Source organism: Mastigoproctus giganteus, chromosome 11 (genome assembly GCF_048544385.1).
Source record: "Mastigoproctus giganteus isolate SK-2022 chromosome 11, ASM4854438v1, whole genome shotgun sequence".
NCBI lineage: Eukaryota > Metazoa > Arthropoda > Arachnida > Uropygi > Thelyphonidae > Mastigoproctus > Mastigoproctus giganteus.
In genome coordinates this window covers 42,021,109-42,043,228 of record NC_143585.1, presented here as the reverse complement: position 1 = coordinate 42,043,228, position 22,120 = coordinate 42,021,109, and the positions used below count along the sequence as shown (strand labels likewise).

At 38.1% G+C, this 22,120-nt stretch overlaps 1 protein-coding gene across 1 annotated transcript in view; it reads right to left on the bottom strand.

Moving 5' to 3' along the window:
- LOC150077948 (alpha-1A adrenergic receptor-like) overlaps positions 1 to 21,260 on the bottom strand; it is a 30,020-nt gene extending 8,760 nt beyond the window's left edge. The window contains exons 1-2 of the mRNA XM_090384411.1: positions 20,459 to 21,260; positions 20,267 to 20,395 (exon numbers count right to left, since the gene is read on the bottom strand). Of these exons, the coding sequence (XP_090240537.1) occupies positions 20,267 to 20,395; positions 20,459 to 21,260 (931 nt within the window). The remainder of the gene's footprint in view (positions 1 to 20,266; positions 20,396 to 20,458) is intronic.
- Between the last annotated feature and the right edge of the window lie 860 nt (positions 21,261 to 22,120).

The window sequence follows — 22,120 nt, the reverse complement described above, 5'->3', positions numbered from 1 at the left end:
TTATAAAATTAGGCATGTTTGAGTCTGGGCATTCGTATTTTTACTCAGCGCTCGTATGGGCTACTTCTATTTATTCATCTGTGTTTTCTTCTTCAAATGACTAGGTTTCTGGGCGGGATATTTGGATATTCCATCCAAATATCCCGTCCAGAAACCTCCAACCACGAATGGCGGTAATACTTTGCGTTTATGTTTTAACAAGCCTCTCGAAGCAATTCATATAGCATATTTGCAGCCAAAATAAAGTAGAGCGTATTCTAAATTATTATTATTATTATTGTTAACAGCTACAAAACAGCAACAAACGTGCCTGAGGGTGCAGCTACAAAGCATTATTACATAGCTTCAAAGCAGAAGCTTGGAGTATACATTTCCCAAAGTAAAGAAAAAAGTAAATGTACAGATAAACTAAATAAATAAAAGTAGGACTTATCCATCCTATTTAAGTGAACAGGTAGGAGTAAGGCAGAGCACTGGTATTTCTTCACACACACACACATTACACAATGAGAGTCTTAGAACTTGCAAGAAGAGTCCATTTTAAGTCAGGTACCGGATGAGGTTAGCAATTTCAGTTGCCTCTTGAAATGTCCGGGGGTGTCAAATATCTCAATATTTGCTTTGTTCATTGATCTTGCAGTCCTGTTGTGGAAGTTGTAGTATCCATAATTTGTTCTCGCATAGGATGGTTTCAGCAGTGGATGGTTTCTTAACGCTCTTGTCGGAGCGTTGAAATTTATTTATGAGACGAGATGAGGGCAATTCAGGGTACCATTTAACAGCTGGTTAAGAAGGAGTAAGTCGGCTTTATCTCTTCTTTTTTTTTTCCCCCAGCATTTCGAGTCCAAAGAATACACACCATTCTTGGTAGGATTTCTCATTGTATTCAAGGCTACTTTTAAAGCAAACGTATTGGATTGCTCTTTTTTGAATATTTTCAATTTCTAATTTTTGGTAAGCAACATGTGGGGACCAGACCTGTGAGGCAAATTCTAGGGCTGGCCTAACATAGATTTTGTAAAGAAAGATGAAAAGTGCCAACTGATTGAAGTCTCGGTTAATTCTTTTCAGGAAACCTAGTTTTTTGCTAGCTGCCTTCACAATGTTAGAGACATGGACATCAAAGGAAAATGATTCTTTAATAAAGATACCTAAATTTTTGGCTGTACATACTAACTTTTTTGATTGCCTTGTTGTTGATACAATAAGAAAAATTAAGTTTGTTTTTCTTGTGTGCATTAAGCAAAGCTCATCAGCTCACACTTGTTTTCATTGACTGCCATTTTGTTCTCCTTCAGCCACTGAATAACTCGTTGAAGAGCTTCGTTTAGGATGATGCAGTCATTGGTACTGCGAATTGCTTTATAGATGTTTATGTCGTCTGCAAATACGTTGATTTTGATTTGGTAGTCTCCAAGGGTGCTTGGCAGGTCATTGATGTAGATAAGAAATAATAGCGGGCCTAAGGATGAACCCTGTGGGACACCAATTTCAGGACTGAAAGGATATGAGGTTTTACCTTTAAATGTCACGGACATTTCTCTACCTTCCAAGTAGTTTTCAATCCAGTTTACTGCTTGTCCTCTGAGACCACAGTGATGGAGTATGTTGATTAGTCTCTGATGGACTACCTTGTCGAAAGCTTTGCTTAAATCAAGGAAGATAGAGTCGACTTGTTTTCCTTCGTCAAGCGCCTGGGATATGTTCGAAACAAACGAAATCATATCTGTGCAGGTGGAACGACTCTTGATAAATCCGTGAGAGTAATCTGACAAATTAAGTTTCATAAAGTTAAATAGCTGCTTCATTACAATGGATTCAATTATCTTTGAGAGTGTATTCAGAGTGTAAACTGGGGCATTATAGTCTATGAGTGAAATTTAACTGTACAATCACCGCACACATTTCAAAAGCATTTTAAATTGCAACTGACACTATCAGCTAAAATAGAGTGTACTAGTTTAAATGACACACTTATGACTACTAATGGATGTCCTGTCTGTGAGGTATACGAGTACGTTAATATCAGTCTGACATGCTTATCATATGGGAGTAGAATAATCTAGAAACTAATTTAGAGTTTTCTACATCTTGCTGCAATAAGATGTAGAAAACTATTGATTCCAATATTTTCCATTCAACAGTCCAACTGCTATGAACAGATGGACAGAAATCTAATTGTAATAAATTGTGTGTGTTCTGTGGTCGATTTTCTGTTTCCTGGAAAAAAACCTTTCAGTTTCCAGAGGATAAAACTATGTCACCCTCATCTGAGACCGAATAACTTGGCCGCGCTGTAAAAAAAGCCCATAAAAATTCCTCGTTTCGTTGATGAGATTCGAACACAAGTCTTTTTCATCCGGTTTGGAGAGAATGGCGATTCTATCAACTGTGCTACCACACAAGAGCCAAATACGTGAAGCCAAAACTATCAAATACCTTGAGAACTGACAGTGCTAGAACACGCGAGAGCTGCACTCTTCGCCGTTAAGAAAAAGCCCACTACTGAAAAAACACAAGTTGTTCAATGTTATACATTACATATTGTCACAAATAAGTCTTCTAAAATGCACAAAGCTACTTTGTGCTCTGCCTATATGCCTACAAAGTTTGGCAATAAAGTTCCAGGACTGGTTTTGTTTTTTTTTCTTCAACATGCAGCATCAATAACTCGTGATTCGCTATTGAAAGTAATACGTTTATCCTCCATCATCATAAATCATGCTAACCTTTTTGTCATGGCAAAATTTCTTATCAATGTTTCTCTGGCTGCTTTCATATTATCAGCCGTATAAGTCTGTGGTAAGTATTTTGTCTTTGAGATAGTTTCAGAAGAAATAGCTACGCGGATTGAAATAGTCATGAACTTTAAAGAATAAATCTGAGAATGCCCACTTTACAAATATTTACTAAAAGTGGTAGAAGCATTTCTGAACGAAGCCTTGCACCCATCACCGAAAGAAATAAAGGCACTCTGTGGCAAGCGGTTTAAAATGTCAAACAGTTTAACCCATTTGAAAACTAATACCAACCCTGGAATTTTCTGATATAAATATCAAGACACGGTTAAGTAATTTTGTAAGGAACTTTCCATCCGTTTTAAATCCTGCAACCAAGAAAACAGACTAAAGAATATACCCAGTTCAGAGAGCTCAACGCCTTAATAACCTCTGAGTTTATCCTAAACAACCCATCCCTTCCCCACCTTTCGTAAAATCCTTACTAGATGTGAACTAATACTCTCGTAGACTAGTGTACACTTTAACTCAAAATTCCAAATCATAGGAAAGGTACAGTTTTATTAGTGGAACTTAAACTTTGAATGGAATATTCATCTTCAAGTATACGACAAAAATTTAATTATAAGAGACGATAATTTATGTCCCGTGATATATATGTTTATTTCTATTAGTTCAGAAGGAGAAAAATGAAGAAATCCGCATCACATTAATGTTCGATGAATCACATCACTAAAGGAATACTGACTAGGCCTAAGTCCAGGTCTTATGAATGATGGACTTTGAAAACATTCAATTGATAGCCCTTTCCGCGCTTTTGGATTTGGCCATTAATCACATCTAGCATGAATAAATGAAATAATAAATTGGAGTAAGAGGATGACCAAAAACAGGTAAAAGGTTTTTAAAAGGTCAGGGAATGTGTTTTGATATGTTTTTATGTGACCGATTGGTGGACAATTTTTTATCCAATAATTCAAGCCTGGCTGTTTTTAAAGTATACTTTTCTGTTACCATAAATCATGCATATGTGTCATTTATTTTGTACTTGGACACTTCGAAGTTTTCCCAGTAACTTTGGCTCAAAGTGGAACGATCAGTATTGATTAAAATAATGTGATGTATAATAAGCGCAAACTTGACAGTTTAGGGGGAGCATAGTTTTCTTTGCCCTATCTAATTACAAATACCCGGTACTGTCTAAAATTCCACAGAAGAATTATAATATATCTTAATGCTCTTATTAAACCCTATATATCGATTACTTTTAAAATTCTGTATGAAATTCTTCCAAATATTGAAGAATTTCAGATTTCGTATGAACTGACGTAGCCATTAACACACACAGCAAGAGAGAGAGAGAGAGAGAGAGAGAGAGAGAGAGAGAGAGAGAGAGAATGTGATATTATTGAATATTATTGACAAAGGTAGCTTACGGCATTAAGTAATAACACATAAGGTAATTTAAAAAAAAAAGAAGGCCTCGTTTTCCTCCTAAAAACATACACTATTATCTAACATGGGATACTAAACAAAAAAACAATATATGCTCATGAAAAATGTACACTGAATGGGTATTTTATTAGGTGCACCTACTAGTAGTAAATAAGTCTCCAATTACAGCCATCAGAAGAGCATGGATTCTTAACGGGATGAACTCAACGAGGTGTCGAAGACCTGCTATAGGGATTCTAGTGCATGTTGATTCAACTGCTTGCCCATAGTTGTTGCAAATTAGATGGGTGTGGATCTATAGTCTGATGAGCTCCTCCCACCTCATCCCACAGGCTCCAGATTGAGAGGTCCGCTCCTGTCAGTGGGAGCTGAGCTCGATTCGGTCATCAATGCGATACCCTATCTCTGTGACAAGGTACAAAGAGTTGTGCTTCCTGAAATGCCTCTTTGATTAACACTATCGTATTGGGTTGTTATTTGATTGACTGGCCTTTCTGTTACCATGCACAAGTCTTGTCATCCTCTGTTGGCCTCTTATAACAACGGGCTGTTTTCGACCACATAATAACTATTGGCTGGTGTTATTTAGTTATTGGACCAATCTCGATACACCTGAAAGACAGTCATACATAAAAACCTCAGCAGGATTACAGTTTCCGATTACTATGCCACTTTCAACTTCACTTGCACCTTTCATTTTCGCACTGAATTGACCAAATCCCTACGTAGCTGTCCACCTGCTTTATATTGCGTGGTACGAACACATGATGTTGTTACTGAAGGAGTGCTCCATTTCATGAAAGGGATTAGAGGTACCTAATAAAGAGGTCACTCAGCGTATATGCCTTAAATAGTTTCCGCCTTAAGCTGATTCTGAAATGATTTATGTAATTTCTGACTCAACTTATTTCAGTTTAAGATTTAGTTCCCCAAAAGCTTTGCATCGATTTTCCTCATCAAAATATTTTATTTCATAATGATTCCCAATCGTAGAGCACATTTTTATGCACATTTTAAATGGAGAAGCAAGTAATTTACACGCAGTATCTATTTAAACATCCATTTTAAGTTCCATTTTACTACCCATTTTAGGCAAGGCACACCATACATAACGTTTGTATTTGATATCATTCACTTAGGTCATCTTTGTTCCTTGGTAATGCTCATATTGTTTCTGATATACATGTATCCATTTTTCTCTAGTGTAGCAACACGCAAAGATAAATAAGTTATATAAGCCAAGAAAACGCAGGCCGGGGTACTTCATGACGAAATGCGTCTAGCAGGATTCTGTGGTGGAATTTTGTAGTTTTATAAATCTCTACAATTGTGTTTCCTTTTGACAGTGTATTATTTTATATTGCAATCTTGCCCTTAAACGTGGATGCCCCAGAAGGGTAACTTTAACTGTCAAAACGAAACCAGTAACTCTTTTTAAAACGTCAGTATTTTTACAAGTGCCATGCAAAGAATCAGATTTGTAGTTCTTCCTGAGTTAATTTTGATCGACTTTGTTGATTGACCAGGATTACTGAAAGTTTTCTGTCGTGTGAATGGCATATTATCTGTGCCACTGTAACCGAGAACTTCCTTTAATTTGACTAATTGAAAGGCCACTGCACAAAACGATGCAAAACTTGCTGTTTCCATCGAGTGCTCCAAAGGAAAGAATTCAATCTAAAAATTCATTTTGTAACCCTTCAGCAACAATTGCATTATCCGATGTCCAAATCCATTATCCGAAGTCATGAGACTGTTAAATATATTGCAAAAAGACCTACTGATAAAGCTAACAGAGTTTCAAAGAGTTTCAAGAATGTCCTTGTCAGAGAGAGCCGATGTGGCTTGAGTTGATTATTCACATCATTTTAAAATCATGCTCTAAGGAATTTGAGTGTGTTGCCCAGCCACAAATATACCCGTGTTTCTACGACATGCAGAGAGCGTCATGGCTTGAATTTTCATGTCATGACGGGAAGGGCTGCAACCTACATGACTTTGATAAAGAAAACAAATGCACAAGGTCTAGTGGCATGATACAAAGCACATATAACGAGGATTACGCATCAATGCAAATCGATTCTCTGGTGAAACAACCCACCTTTGGGATGTACAGGAAAGGCCTTTTCGTTAGTAAAGCTCACGAACGCTTTCAACAAGGAATGGAGCAATTTCTAAGGACAGCAAACCAGCTGAAGTTGTGCAATGGCATCATTACATAATATGTAATGGATAATAACAATAGTCTTCTGTACTGGTGAACATGTTACATATTCGAGGTACACGCATAATGAGATAGGCAGGTTGTTATGTAGGGTTTTAACTGCATCGGCATATTGCTCGTTATATAATATATCTATGAATTGCATGTATTCTGTGGTTTATTTGCTATTTGCTGGACAATAATCTGACTTTTCCGGAGTAAAAACCATGCTACTCTCGCCTGAGGCCAACAAACTCAGCCGCAATGTGAAAAAGACCCATAAACTTCCTCACGTTATTGACGGAATTCGAACTCAAGTATTAGCATTAGCATTAGCATTAGCATTAGTAGAGGCATTTGATGCAAGAAAGCAAGCTTATGCAGCATCAGCCAAAAAAAAAAAAAAAAAAAAAAAAAAGTAACATAAATAAATAAAAATAACCACTTCCACTTCACCCCTCTGTTCGTTCGAAATACCTGTCCAGCTGAGCCTTAAACTTATTTAGGCTATCAACTTCCACGACAAGGGATGGAAGTCTGTTCCACCCACCAACCACCCGCTGGCTAAAGGCAAATTTCCGCACATCTATCCTACATCTGTCTTTCCTCAATTTGAATTTATGCCCTCTCAGGTGATTTTTCTGAGCTAGAGGAAGAATCCCATCAGCATTGAGCATGCTCAAACCATTCAAGGCTTTGTACACCTCTATCAGATCACCCCGCTGGTGCCTAGTTTCCAGACACTGTAATTTGCAAAACTTAAGCCTTTCTTCGTAAGAGAACCCCTTTGTCCCATTCACCAATCTAGTTGCCCTTCTCTGTACTCGTTCCAGCAGCTCTACATCCTTCCTGAAATGAGGCCTCCAGGCCTGTATACAGTACTCTAGGTGTGGCCTGACCATTGCCTTATACAAGGGAATAATCACCTCCTTATCCCTGCTAGAAAAATTCCTATATATCATTGACAATACACCATGAGCTACTCTTGCAGCTCGTCTGCACTGCTCAGAGAACTTCATATCTGCCTGCACCACCACCCCCAGGTCCCTTTCATTCTCTACCACTGTCAGTGTAGTACCACAGAGTTGATACGTTGCTCTGGGGTTGCTGTTTCCCATATGTAGTACTTTACATTTGTCAATGTTAAACTTCATTTGCCACCTCGAAGCCCATCTGCTCAACCTTTCCAAATCCTGTTGCAGCAGCATAGTGTCAGTAGTGTCCTTGACAACCCTGCCAACCTTCGTATCGTCTGCAAACTTGGACATTAAGCCTGATATACCATCATCAATATCATTTATAAATACAGAAAACAATAAAGGCCCCAATACTGAACCCTGAGGGACTCCACTAATAACATTAGTCCACGATGAGCAGTGTCCATTGATTACCACTCTCTGTCTTCTCCCCCTCAACCACCCCTTTATCCATAGCAGCAACTTGCCTCCAATGCCACACTGCTCCAATTTGTGCAGCAGTCTTCCATGTGCAACAGTATCAAAAGCCTTTCTAAGATCCAAGTATATAATATCAAAGTTATTCCCTGCATCCAGTTCTTTCGTGACTGCATCATAGTATCCAATCAAATTGGTCAGGCAAGACTTCCCCTTAACAAAACCATGCTGTGTCCTAGCTATAACTGAAGTCTTGTCAAGATGATCCTGCAGTGCTTCTTTCACCAGTGCCTCCATTAATTTTCCGGGAACAGAAGTTAAACTCACAGGTCTATAATTACTTGTGTCAGCCTTTGATCCCCCTTTGTGAATTGGGGTCACATTTGCACATCTCCAGTCAATGGGTACCTCCCCTGAGTCCAAGGAAGCTCTCATAATTATGGCTAAGGGTTTGCTTACCTCCTTTGCTGCCTCCTTTAATATAACTGGATAGATCCCATCCACCCCAGGTGCCTTTCTTGTGTTTATCTTCAACAATTTCTCCTCCACTTTGCTCTCAGTTATTACAAGATTCTCTAGCTTACTGCTAGAGTTGAATACACCTCTGGCATTCCCCTTGCTGAATAACTCCTCATGTGTGAATGTCGATGCAAAATATTCATTTAGTTTGTTAGCTACCCGAGCAGGGTCATCAACAGTTGACCCATCGATCTCAAGTGGACCAATCTGATTCATCCCCTTCCTTCTAGAGTTTACATAAGTAAAGAACTCTTTGCTGTTTTTCTTCGCATCCCTTGCCAAGGATCTCTCGTAATCTGCCTTCGCCTGCCTAACCTCCTTTGTAACTTGGTTACAGATCAACTTGTATCTATCATAGGCTTCCATGTCACCCATTAATATATATGTATCCCATGCATTTTTCTTCTCTGCCACATGTCTCATTAGTTCATCTGACAACCATTTAGGCCTAAACCTTGAACAATATTTCTTAGTTGGTATGTAAAGCCTAGTAGCTTCCACGATAAGTTCTTTGAATGCTTCCCATTTTGAATTTGCTGTTGGCAATATCATCAGTTGATCCCACTGTATAGAATTTAAATACTGTCTCAGTCCATTGTAGTCGCCTTTACGAAAGCAATACCCCTTCCCTTTACCCCTAATGGTAGTTACCTCTTTGAGTAACTCCCACTTCAGCACACTGTGATCACTGCCACCAAGTGGTTCATTTATCTGCAGATTCTTAATGCATGAAGAATCACTACTGATAATCAAATCAAGAGTATTACTCCCTCTAGTTGCCTCCCGAACATGCTGATGTAGAAAACAATCATCCAATAAATCCACAAAAGCCTTGCTACTGTGTGAGTGACCAGCCCCCAAATTCCAGTCAATATCTGGGAAATTAAAATCCCCCATTATAAGACTCTCTGATTTACTGGCCCACTCTATTTCTCCGAACAGTTTCTTATTATACTCATCAGAGTCATTAGGCCTATAGCACACTCCTACTCTCAATTTTGATCTCCCAATGCTTATGTCACACCAAACTGACTCGACACTGCACTGTCCAGCGATGTCGACTGGCTTCACTTCCTTGGATTTTATGTGTTTTTTAACTAATAGCATAACCCCTCCTCCCTTCCTATCCTGTCTATCCTTTCTGTAGACATTGTACTCCCCAAATTCCAGTTCTGCATTTCTTATATCTGTGTGACACCACGTCTCTGAAATCCCCACAATATCTGCCTTTGATGTTTTGAGCAATACCTCAAATTCATCAAATTTATTTACTAAACTCCTAGCATTGGTGTACACACAAGTATACATGCACCTGTTCTTTTTCTTAGCTACCCTAACACAACCCATGTGTTTACTTGTACCCCAATGATTCCCAGCAGTCTCTGAAATATCCTGCATCTTATTTTCCAGGCTGCGGCTCATTCCAATAGTCATTTCAACCCGGTTTGGGGATGATGGTGATTATACCAACTGTGCTAGCCACGAGAGCAAATAAGATAGCAACTCTTTGTGAAGCATTTAACAATATGAGATGATATGAAGCCACTGAGTAATTTCAGTTGGTTTACTGTGTTTAGAAATGACGCTATTGCACTAACTTATATGACAATTAATTTCTTTGATCAGAACTATAAGCTGCCTACACGGTTGGGAGAACAGTATATTGTACTTTGGTACGCTTTTCTATTTCTACAAGTGGTCTTGTAAACAGGCGATGTGAACAGACAAGGCATCCCCTTCACCGAAAGAATACACTGAGCTCACCCACTGTTATTTGTTTTACGAAAATCACCCTCCCAACGAAGTTAAATGAATTTGCTTGATGTTTGATTTTAAATCTCTTCTGGCTAGATTCGATCATCCTTGACCAAAGCGATCAGAATTTTATTAGAACACTATTTTGCTATGTTTTATAACAGTTACACATCTAGACTGCAAGTCGGTTTAAAACTCTTTCAATTACTTGTGACTAACTCCTCTACACCTTGGATCTGTGAAAAGTAGAGTCATTTGCTGATGCTATCGAGGCAGTGTTAGGTGGATCGGAAAACTGATAGCTTGGGGGGGGATACAAGGACTAATAGTTTAACAGTAACCGTAGGCAGAGGTGAAGGTGATTCTTGCACAACTTCTATTAGAATAAGTAGCGACCTGGAGCGAGGGATGTTGGGGGTTTCAGGGACGGATGGCAGTCATCCTGAAATAGGTGGGTATATGGGATGTGTTAGGGTAACTAGGAAGAGGAGCATGTATACTTGTATGTATACCAATGCTAGAAGTATAGTAAATAAATTTGATGAATTTGAAGTGGTGGTCAAGACATCAAAGGCGGTATTGTTGCTATAGCAGAGACGTGGTGTCACACAGATATAAGGAATGCTGAACTGGAATTTGGGGAGTACAATGTGTACAGAAAGGATAGAGAGGTGTTATGCAGTTAATTAAGAAAAACATAAAATCAAAAGAAGTGCACCAGTTGATATAGTTGAACAGTGCACTGTTGAGTCAGTTTGGTGTGACATAAGCATTGGGAGATCAAAATTGAGAGTAGGAGTGTGCCTACTAGTAGGAGTGGGCCTAATGACTCGAATGAGTACAATGAATAATTGTACAGAGAAATAGAGTGGGCTAGTAAATCAGAATGTCTTATAATGGGGGATTTTAACTTCCCAGATATTGACTGGAACTTGTGGGTTGGGCACTCACACACTAGTCAGACTTTTGTGGATTTATTGGATGATTGTTTTCTGCAGCAGCATGTTCGAGAGGCAACCAGAGAAAGTAATACTCTTGATCTGGTTATCAGCAGTGATCATTCGTGTATTAAGGATTTGCAGATAAAGGAACCATTAGGTGGCAGTGATCACAGTGTACTGATGTAGGATTTACTTAAAGATTTAATTACCATCAGGGGTAAAGGAAAGGCTTTTTGCTTCCGTAAAGGTGAGTACAGTGGTCTCAGAAAGATTTTAAATTCTGTACAGTGGGATCAACTGACGATGTTACCCACAGCAAATTCTAAGTGGGAAGCATTCAAGGAATTAATCGTGGAAGCTACTAAAAATTTCATACCTATTAAGAAATATTGTTCAAAGTTTAGGCCTAAATGGTTATCTAATGAACTAATGAGACTCGTAACAGAGAAGAAAAATACATTGGGTTGCATATAAATTATCAAATGGACTAATGAGACTCATTACAGAGAAGAAAAATGCATGGGATGCATATAAATTATCAAGCGACTCAGAAGCCTATGGCAGATATAAGCTAGTCTGTAATCAGGTCACAAAAGAGGTTAGGCAGGCGAAGGTAGATTACGAGAAATCCTTGGCAAAAGATGCTAAGAAAAACAGCAAGGATTTCTTTACTTATCCAAACTCTAAAAGGAAGGGGATGAATCTGATTGGTCCACTTCATATCGATGGTTCGACTGTTGATGATCCTGCTCAGATAGCAAACAAACTGAATGAGTATTTTGCATCTACATTCACACATGAGGAATTATTAAGGTTTAAAAATGGCAGAAGGTTATCAAATTGTAGCAGGGTGCTTAATGATTTTGGAATAACTGAAAGCAAAGTGGAGGAGAAATTTTTGAAGTTAAACATAAGAAAAGCACCTGGGGTGGATGGGATCTATCCAGTTATATTAAAGGAGGCGGCAAAGCAACTGAGCAAACCCTTAGCCATAATTATGAGTGCATCCTTGGACTCAGGGGAGGTCCCCACGGACTGAAGATGTGCAAATGTATCCCAATTCACAAAGGGGGACACGAGTAATTACAGACCAGTTAGTTTAACTTCTGTTCCGGGTAAAATAATGGAGTCACTGGTTAAAGATGCATTGCAGGATCATCTAGACAAGACTGCAGCAATAATTCAGACACAGCATGGGTTTGTTAAGGGGAAGTCTTGTCTGACAAATTTGATAGGATATTCTGATGTGTTTACAAAGGAACTGGATGCAAAAAATAATTTTGATATCATATATTTGGATTTCAGGAAAGCTTTTGACACTGTTGCGCATGAAAGGCTATAGTACGAATTGGAGCAGAATGGTATTAAGGGTAAGTTGCTACAATGGATAAAAGGATGGTTAAGTGGGAGAAGACAGAGGGTGGTAATCAATGGGTGCTACTCTTTGTGGACTAATGTTATTAGTGGAGTCCCACAGGGTTCGGTGTTGGGTCCACTGTTGTTTTGTATATTTATCAATGATATTGATGAACGTATATCAGGCTTAATGTTGAAGTTTGCAGATGATACAAAGGTTGGCAGGGTTGTTAATGACAGTAGTGGCAGTGTGCTACTGCAACAGGATCTAGATAATTTGGGCAGATGGGCTAAGAAATGGCAACTGAAGTTTAACCTTGACAAATACAAAGTACTGCATATTGGTAGAAGTAACCCCAGAGAAACGTACCAACTGTGTGGTACTACACTTAAGGTAGTAGAAAATGAAAAAGATCTGGGGAAAATGTGCAGTCAGATATGAAGTTTTCTGAGCAATGCAGACAGGCTGCCAGGGCAGGTCATGGGGTTTTGTCAATGATATATAGGAATTTTGCTAGCAGGGAAAAGGAGGTGATTATCCCTCTGTATAAGGCAATGGTCAGGCCACGCCTTGAGTACTGTGTACAGGTCTGGAGGCCTCATTTTAGGAAGGATGTAGATTTACTTGAGCGTGTACAGAGAAGGGCAACAAGATTGGTGGAGGGAATGAACGGATACTCTTACCAAGAGAGGCTTAAGTTCTGCAAATTGCACCTGCGCGGTGATCTGATTGAGGTGTATAAGGCCTTGAATGGGTTGAGCACGCTGAATTCTGATGGTGGGATCCTTCCACTTGTTCAGATTACGAACATAAGGGGACATAAATTAAAATTAAGAACGGACAGATGTAGAATAGATGTGCGGAAATTTGCCTTTAGCCAGCGGGTGGTTAATTGCTGGAACAAACTTCCATCTGTCGTTGTGGAAGTTGATAGGTTAAATAAATTTAAGGAGGAACTGGACAGGCATTTGGAGGGAATGGTGTGATTTTTTTTTTTTTTTGGCTGATGCTGCATAAGCTCATACACTTGCTTTCTTGCATCACATGCCACTATTACTACTACTACTATTTCTAAAGTTTATTCTGATTCATTGCAAAATGACTTTATACCGTTCTCAGGGATTACGGAGTTGTTGAAACGGAAATGTCCTCATGGGTGGTACAGCTAGTATAATCACCGCCTTCTCCAAACAGGGTGGAAAGGACCTGAGTTCGAATTATTTCAATAACGCGAGGAATGTTTATAGGTCTTTTTCAAAAAGTGGTTGAGTTAATCGGTCTTAAGCGAGGACAGCATCGTTTTTTCTCACGGAAACTCAGATTTTTCGTCCAGCAAACAGCAAATCGACCACAGACCAATTTACTCACATAACATAAACATATGGTGTAATATAGTCTAATGTACTAATGTAATATACTCTGATGCAGCTAAAAAAAAACCTACAAAAAAGCAGCCGAAATTCTGGATTCAATAAAATGGTAGAACAGAATGCTGAAGGATTATGTTGGTTTTTTATTTTTAGGTGGAAACATTTCGAAACTCAAGAAGATTTTACTCTCAATCAGGTTTTTCTGAAATGTTCATGGTAGAGGCTTTGCCTGTTCACATCTGTCGTCCGATTTAAACCAGTGCGATTGTTTTTTGTAGGGTTTTCAAGGGCGCTTTCAAGACTAATAATCGCACAATCGATGATTTAAAAGGGGGGTATAATGATTCTATACAGATTTAATACACACTTGTACAGCAAGTGTGTTTTAAATCTCTATAGAATCATTATAAGTTGTATTCCAGAATTTTATTATTCTGTTTCAGCTGGCTTCAACTCTCCTTTTTCGAATCTTTTCTCCAGCAGCAAAAACCATAAGGCATCAATAAACAGTGTCTGCTGAATACATCTATAAAAGTTCCTGAAATCAATAAGGGATTCGAACCCAGCCATTTTCTATACGGTATAGTCTGCGCTAGATTTAAGGGTTCAATGTTTATTATTTTTGCTTTATTTTTATTTCCATAAGCAACTTTAATGTTTCGTTTAATAAACATCACCATCTATTTATAAAATACATTTTTGTTTTATTCTTAAAATACATAAACAATTCAAAAATATTTTACTGAATTTAACTTTTACATTTATATGATATTTCGGGATAGAAAGATTTTCTCTAATGATTTGATGAAACCATATTCCAGCAGAATTTGGTTTAAACTAATCAAATGCAATTTTGTGCAAAAAAGTTTTGATACAAATGATAGTAGGATGAAAAAAATACGTTTTTCGAGATATCCTGAACGCTAAAAGGCTGTTAAATTTATCCATACACATCTGTGAACTCAATTAATTGCGCTAAAATCTTATAAATCCTCGGTACATAACACAGCTCGGTTTTTTCGAAAACTCCGGTTTTTCTAAAAATATTGTAGATCATGAACGTTAGCTTACCAAGAGGTTAAATAGTAATAAAGGTATGCGTGTGGTTTTGTACATAAAGTTTATTGCGTGCGCATTGCGAACAAATAGGCAAACAAGCATTTTCAAGTTTGGAGTTATCCGAGTGATAATTCATCATCCAAGTGTAATTTGTGCCTGAATTGTGTGCATTTCAGATCAGTTTGGAACAAAAAAACTGAATCACTTGTGAATTTTACAATTAATGTGTTTTGCGTTGCATTGTGGGTTGCAGAAATGGTCGATATGCATTTGTTAGACGGGATATATCTCTCTGTGAATGAAATCCAATAAAAAGACTCCACCTGACATACCTAATTGCCATAAAATCTTCCCAAATGGTAAAATGCGTAATTAATAGACATATGAGAAATCATGCGATGGCAATCATGACAACCAAACCTACATTTTATTGCATTTACGTGTACAAACTGAAATCACAAGTTAACGTAACAGTATTATGTACTGTAAATCAGCAAAATAAGTCCTCAATATTTTGTTGTTCCTCCTCGAACTGCAATTACAACCTTGCAAGGATCTGGCATAGAGTTAATCAACTTTTGGATATACGGTTGCCCAATTTCGTGGTACCAAACCCTTACAGTAGTCTCCTTCAGCCGAATCTTACTTGTTGGCTTGTTCTGAGCAATTTTAGACGACATTATGTACCAGTAATTTTCAATAGGGTTCAGTGGACTATTGCCTGGCCAATCTAACACTGTAATGGCTTTTCTTTGGTATGATTGCACTTTACGGGAGAAAAACGAGGGAAAACATTGGTGTAAGTATGTTTTAAGCCTGTGAGACAAGAAGACAAAGTCATCATTAAATCAAAATAGCATAAAACTTACAAATTTTGCTGTGTGGCAATTTGCTGAGTCCTGTTGAAAAATACAGTTTTGGACGCTTGTGTGTGTTGATCCCAAATAACGGGTTTCAGGCACTCCTCCAAGAGAGCAGTGTAGGTTTCTGTAATCACTGTTCCGTTAACAAACTTAATTCGCCTCACCCCTTTGCTTGTTATGCATCCCCGACTATCTGAGAACCAGATCGGCTGGGAACTTTACAGTCGTGTTAAGCTGTCAGGATGGTATGCCTCCGATTTCCGACATATCGCTTCCTATCCGAGTTGAATTTCGATTCGTCAGAAAAGATAACCGTGTCCCATTGCGCTTTTGTCCATGAAACATGCGTTTAGCCCAAGCAAGTCGTTTCTTCCTCATTTGTTGGGTAAATAAAGGCTTCTTCTTGGCCGAAAGGCATGCAGACCACATTCCGAAAGCCGCCTTTGGATAATCAAATCAAATCAAATTATTATATTAGGGCCAATTTCTAATGTTTTCTAATATATGCCCATATATGTATTTTGTCTGTAAATTGCGTGTGTTCTCTGGTCGATTTGCCTGTTTTGCTGGTCCGAAAAAACCCCCAGTTTCTGGGAAAAAACCTTGCTATCTATGCCTGAGACCGACTAACTCAGTCACGGAGTGAAAAAAGCCCATTCAAGTTCCTCGCGTCATCTACGGGATTCGAACCCGGGCCTTTTTCACCCGGTGTGGGGAGCACGGTGACAATACCACTGTGCTACACACGCAGACCGTCTTTGGATAGTTCGTGCACTTGTTTCAACACCAGAGGCTATCTCAAAGTCCAGTTTTAGACCAGGAGCACAAGCATGGCGATTACGAAGGCATAGCCGTTTTAATGTTGATCTTGGGAAGGCATAGTCACTCTCTTACGGCCTGATCCTGGTCTTCTCTTCACATCACCGGTTTCACGATTTAATTTCAGCACTCGGGATACTGTTGACTGGAGACAGCCTATTTTATCAGCGATAGCACGCATAGAAAGCCCTTCCTGGGACAGAGCAACAGCTACACTTTTTTTTCTTGGTGTCAACTGAACATATGGAGTCATGCTTACATCTCCGCAAAACAGAATACTAATGAGCGTGTATACCCTCCCAATGCCGTATTTATAGAAACAGCTGATGCAATACCTTGCAATTACTGTCTAATGCAATAGAAGAGTTATCTGACGCAATACCTTTTCTTTGCGACAAACAAAATGACTATAATCAAACAATATCTTATAGGTTTTACTAAAAATGTTACTTTTTTTAAGATGATGCAGTTTTTTTTTTGTCCACCACTGTAGGTCATACTTTTCCATACGATGTGGAAGAACGATGATTGTAATTACTACGCTTTCCACGAAGGCATGCATTATGAACATTCTTGTGTTATGTTAATAAAGCATCTTAATATTTAAAATTTTTGTTTTTAAATTTAATTTTGATTTTGTTTTTAAATTTAATTAGCAGAATTACTCGCTAATTGTGCTTCTGATAATTAAAGCAGATTACTCATGAAATATGAAAGAACAACGGGTTTTTCATATCGTATGAAAAAGTCTGGTTCCATTTCCGTTGTCCAGCCAAAGTTGGAGATTCCTCCCATAGAAATGGTATGAAATCCGCTCACTTTCTGAACTAATTAGTTGGGCGGAGAGTGTATGGATTTTTATTCTAATAATTCTGGTTATTCTGAAACAGACAAACCAATCAAAGAAGATATTATTACTGTTGAGGGGTTTTGGGCACCATCATCTACTTAGACAATATTGCGCCTTATGTATTACGTCTGTAAGTCGTATGTTCTGTGGTTAGATTTGTCTGTTTGATGGGCGAAAAACCGGAGTTTTCAGGAGAACCAACCAAAGAACATATGAAATTTCTGCTCGGTGACCGTTGAAATATGACTCCCCTCCAATAAAGTGCGAATCTTCTCGGACATAGAATAAATTTGAACCCTGCTATAGATGTCACGAGATTACGAGCTTTTACAATTGCGTCAGAGCGGGCGGTATAGATTTATGTGTCGTATCGCCTATTCGACTAACTTCTACTGGTGCTAGATGAGGTTGATGCCTGTAGAGTGAGCGGTCTAGGAGAGAAGAGCGAAGCCTTCAGAATGTTTTGCAAACCATATTAGGCCAAATGGTGGATGCACTCTCCTGTAGAAAGATTCCATCACTATTGCACTAACGGGACTCATAAATGATTTGTACAGGTGTACAGAATAACAGGAACAGTGATGGATGGAATTGATCAGCAACAATCTTCAGCTAGTTCACAGTTATTAGCCATATTTGCATGGATACTTGTATCAGATAATCGTTCTTCTGTTGTACACAATAGCCAAAAAATACGAGATTTTGTATTAAGATAGTCACAGCCAGAAGAAATGCAAAGAAAATTGAGATGGGGTGATAATGTGTGCCCCATTGGGTATAAAGACTGCACAGGCTATTCGACTGCAGAAATCAGAAGCCAGAATGGGAAAAATGCATGATCTATCAGACTTTAAAAAGATCTTATCGTTAGTGCACGTTTAGTAGGAGCCACGATTCAAGAAACGAATGACATAACTGCTTTTCAAAAGAATAAATCTCAAAGGTTTTAATGACTAGAAAGCAAACGGTTCTTCCACATCTCAAAGGCGTAAGTTTACGCCTTTGAAGGAAAACAATTCAAGGAAAACAAATCAAGACTGAAGTTGTCGTACCCTAAGGAGGACTGTACGGAAAAAAATAGGACTTCCATTGTACAGCAAATAACATCTGAATTGAACGAAGCCCAGAACTGTCATATTTCAACCCGTATTAGGGAATTGGCTAACGGCCTCCGTAGCCGAGTGGGCAGGAGCGGGAGTGCAGTAGCACACGCTCTTTGAGTAGACCGGGGTTCAAGCCCCTGACTGCTGAATACGGTCGATCTGCCAACCCGCACTGGACCAGCGTGGCAGATTATGGTCCATTTCCCTCAGCATGAATTGTTGAGGAGGCTTCCACCCTGCAGTGGGTTGATAATGGCTGCACCTTACTTACTTTTAGGGAATTGGAAGAAATTGAGCATTGGTAGTCGCCTATCTGTTCGGAAGCACTTGTTTCAAAGAAAAACAGAAATATCTGTTTTTCTACAACAGCGCACCATGTAGTGGTGCTGAGAACAGTGGAACGTGATTGGACAGTGGAACAATGGAAGAAATCATGTGGGAAAGCTAATCGCGGTACACTTTATTTCGTAGTGATATTAAGGAGAAAGTGTGGCGAGAACCTCACGAAGCGATGCACCCTGCTTGCCTAGTTAAGATAACCTATCTTAACTAGATGGGTTACCTTAACCCATCATGGTATGGAGAATGTTTTGTTGGTATGAACTGGGTCCGTTGGTACTAGTGGAAGTCGAACGTCATCCAGGGAATATCTGAATTTTGTGTCAGATCTACTGCACCCCTACAACTTTACACTTTTATTCCGAAGGAGGATACACCGTATCCTTACAGTCTTAGTTGTCAGTGATGTGGAATTAAGTCGACTTCCTCCAGCGATCCTGGAGGAAGTCGACTTGGACATTTGGTGTATCTCTTTAGTAACGTGTTGAATAATCTGCAATACTTGTTCTGGATTAATACTTCAGTATTCTATTCTACTGCAGTTATTTCAGATTTACCGCGCATATAAAATCTAACTGATTTAGTTCAGGTGAGCAGAGACCCACTAATGGTTGGCTAAAGTGGTACGCTGCTCTTACAAAAGATGAACTGCTGACGGGAAACATCAGTTTGTTAAATGATACATATATTCGAGTCAAAAATTTTGAGCATTGTGAATTTTTTCTATAAAAATATTAATTAGGAGATGAAATAAGTAAATAAACGATTGTTTCAGTGATTCTGATTTGACTCACAAAATTTAAAGAAGCTTAACCTCAGCTGAAAGGTGTTTCGAGACTCAGTTTTTCGATTGATTGTAGATGACTATATCAAAGATTATCATTGCTCTAAGGCTCTGTGCCTTCTACGAAGGTACAGAGCCTTAGAGCAATGATAATCATTTCTCTGCTGAAAAAAACATTTTGCTCATTTCTCTGCTGAAAAAAAACATTTGTGATGCACAAATATTTTTTTCAGCAGAGAAATGAGCCCTCACGGAAAGAACGATGGTTACGACTTCTGTTTTTGTGACACCTTGTGAACATGGATTTAATATATCACCCATTGTTAGGTGTTGTGCTGGTATATTGTGCCACAACAAAAGTTCTCGTCCTTACAGAATATAAGCGGAAATTTATTTATGTATAAGGAACATTCATGTGTTTCTTTAATGCCATGTGCGAGTTATTCTATCTCGGAAGAATGTTGCATGTTTTATCTTCCTCCTGAAACATTCGTTTATCATCTCCAAAAAACCATGAAATTTCCATCTTGTCGAAAATTTCATGGATCATTGTCCTACACTGTCCATAGGACAATGATCATAACCCTTATGCTAATTCTGTAGGGTATTCATTTTAAGTTAATGCATGTATTGTGTGTGAATGAGAATGATTGGCTTGTTTAAATAAAACTACATCACTGAAATCATACGATGAGGGATATGGAAATGTATACTTACATAGCGGAAGAACTACAAAGAAAGGTAGCCAACATATGATGAAAGCACCAACGACAATGCCTAGTGTTTTGGCAGCTTTCTTTTGCCTGCGGAACTTAATGAGACTACTCTGTAATCCTTGGAGAGTGACTTTTTCAGTAGTTTTGTCAAAATGAGTTTCGTTTATCTCTGGCAAAAGTATGTGATGCGAACCTGCATGAATTCTCAAAGTTACTTCCATAGAGTCTGTATCTCCGGATGAAGACTTCACCTTTTTGATTCCTGTTTGAAGAAATTTGTTCTGTCTTGCTGCCGCTTTGTAGATTTTATAATAAACTATTATTATAACTGTAAGAGGTATGTAGAAGGACACTAGTACTGAAAACATTACGTAACCCGTTTCTTTGGTTATACTACAAATGGAAGGATTATCGGAAAGGGGTTCTCTCCATCCAACCAATGGTCCAATCGATGTAAGGATTGCAAGCGACCATACAGCAATGCAAGCTGTCAAGGCCCGTTTTGCTGTCACAATCGTTGAATATGTAAGTGGACGGGTGACACCTATATAGCGATCAACACTGATCACGCATAAGCTTAGAATGGAAGCTGTACAACACATAACGTCTGTCGCAGCCCAAATGCTACAAAATAATTGGCCAAATAACCATTCCTTGTCCAGAAGTTCCAGACTGGCAGAGAAAGGTAACACTGTTAATCCCAAGAGAAGATCCGCCACGGCAAGATTGACTATGAAACAGTTAGTTGTATTTCTCAGTGATGAATTTATACATACTGCCATTAGGACCAAGAGATTACCACCAATGGTCATGATAATGACACTAGATATTACAATTGCCTTCAAGGTTGAGCACACCAAACTGAGAAGGTACATATCTTCCATGAGACTATTAGGAAAGTCGGTTTGATTAAGATGTTGGTAGGGCAGTGTGGTATTGTAAATAACCACATTTAAATCTGTTATTGCTGCGACAAATGGAAAAAATATCTCCATTTCCTGTTATCCGTTGCGACGATTTCCCATTTGCATATATATATATATATATATTTAAATGAAAAAGAAGAGTAAAGGATTGTTACTATGGCACAGCAGACTGAGTAGCCATGACGATACAAAATCAGTGATGAAAAGATGACTCAACCACAGCAGAAATTCTGTAAAGAAAAATACAGATATATTGAACTATACATTTAAATCTTATGATCCATAATCCATATTTAGTTTTATTATAACTTTTAAGATCTACAATACATCAAGGCATATTAGTTAAAATGTAAAATACTTAGGTCTAAGCTTCAAGAAAGATGTTTTAATTAAAATTAGAATATTAATTTAATTTGAGAAAAAAAGAGCAGATAAAAGATATTCAGTAAATGTATTTCAGATCGAATATATTTATTAACATTTAATTAAATGATATCTATTTAAGCAGGACGAAGTTGAAACCAATGTGTATTCAACCAACGGTATTTTAGATATAACGAAAAATTAGAAATCTTCACATTTAGATTAGATCTGGATTCATTAATAACGACATTCAATTTAAGAAAATACCAACCTAAAGTTTCAGAAATATTTTTGTAAATATTTTGTTTATATATTTCGCTTTGTAAATTAAAATCCGCATGATGTCACTGCGATCTTTATTGTCATAACAGAAGATTGTATTCACTCAATACGTGATTGGGATTTAGAATTTTCAAAATATGGCTATTTTTCAAGGAAATATTAATATTACAATTATGCATACTTAAAAAAAAAGTTTTCGGTTAATTAATTAAGAAATCTATTTGCAATGAGTAGTATTCTCTAAACTTTAAAAATGTAACAAAAAGACATGAACTTTAAGCTGA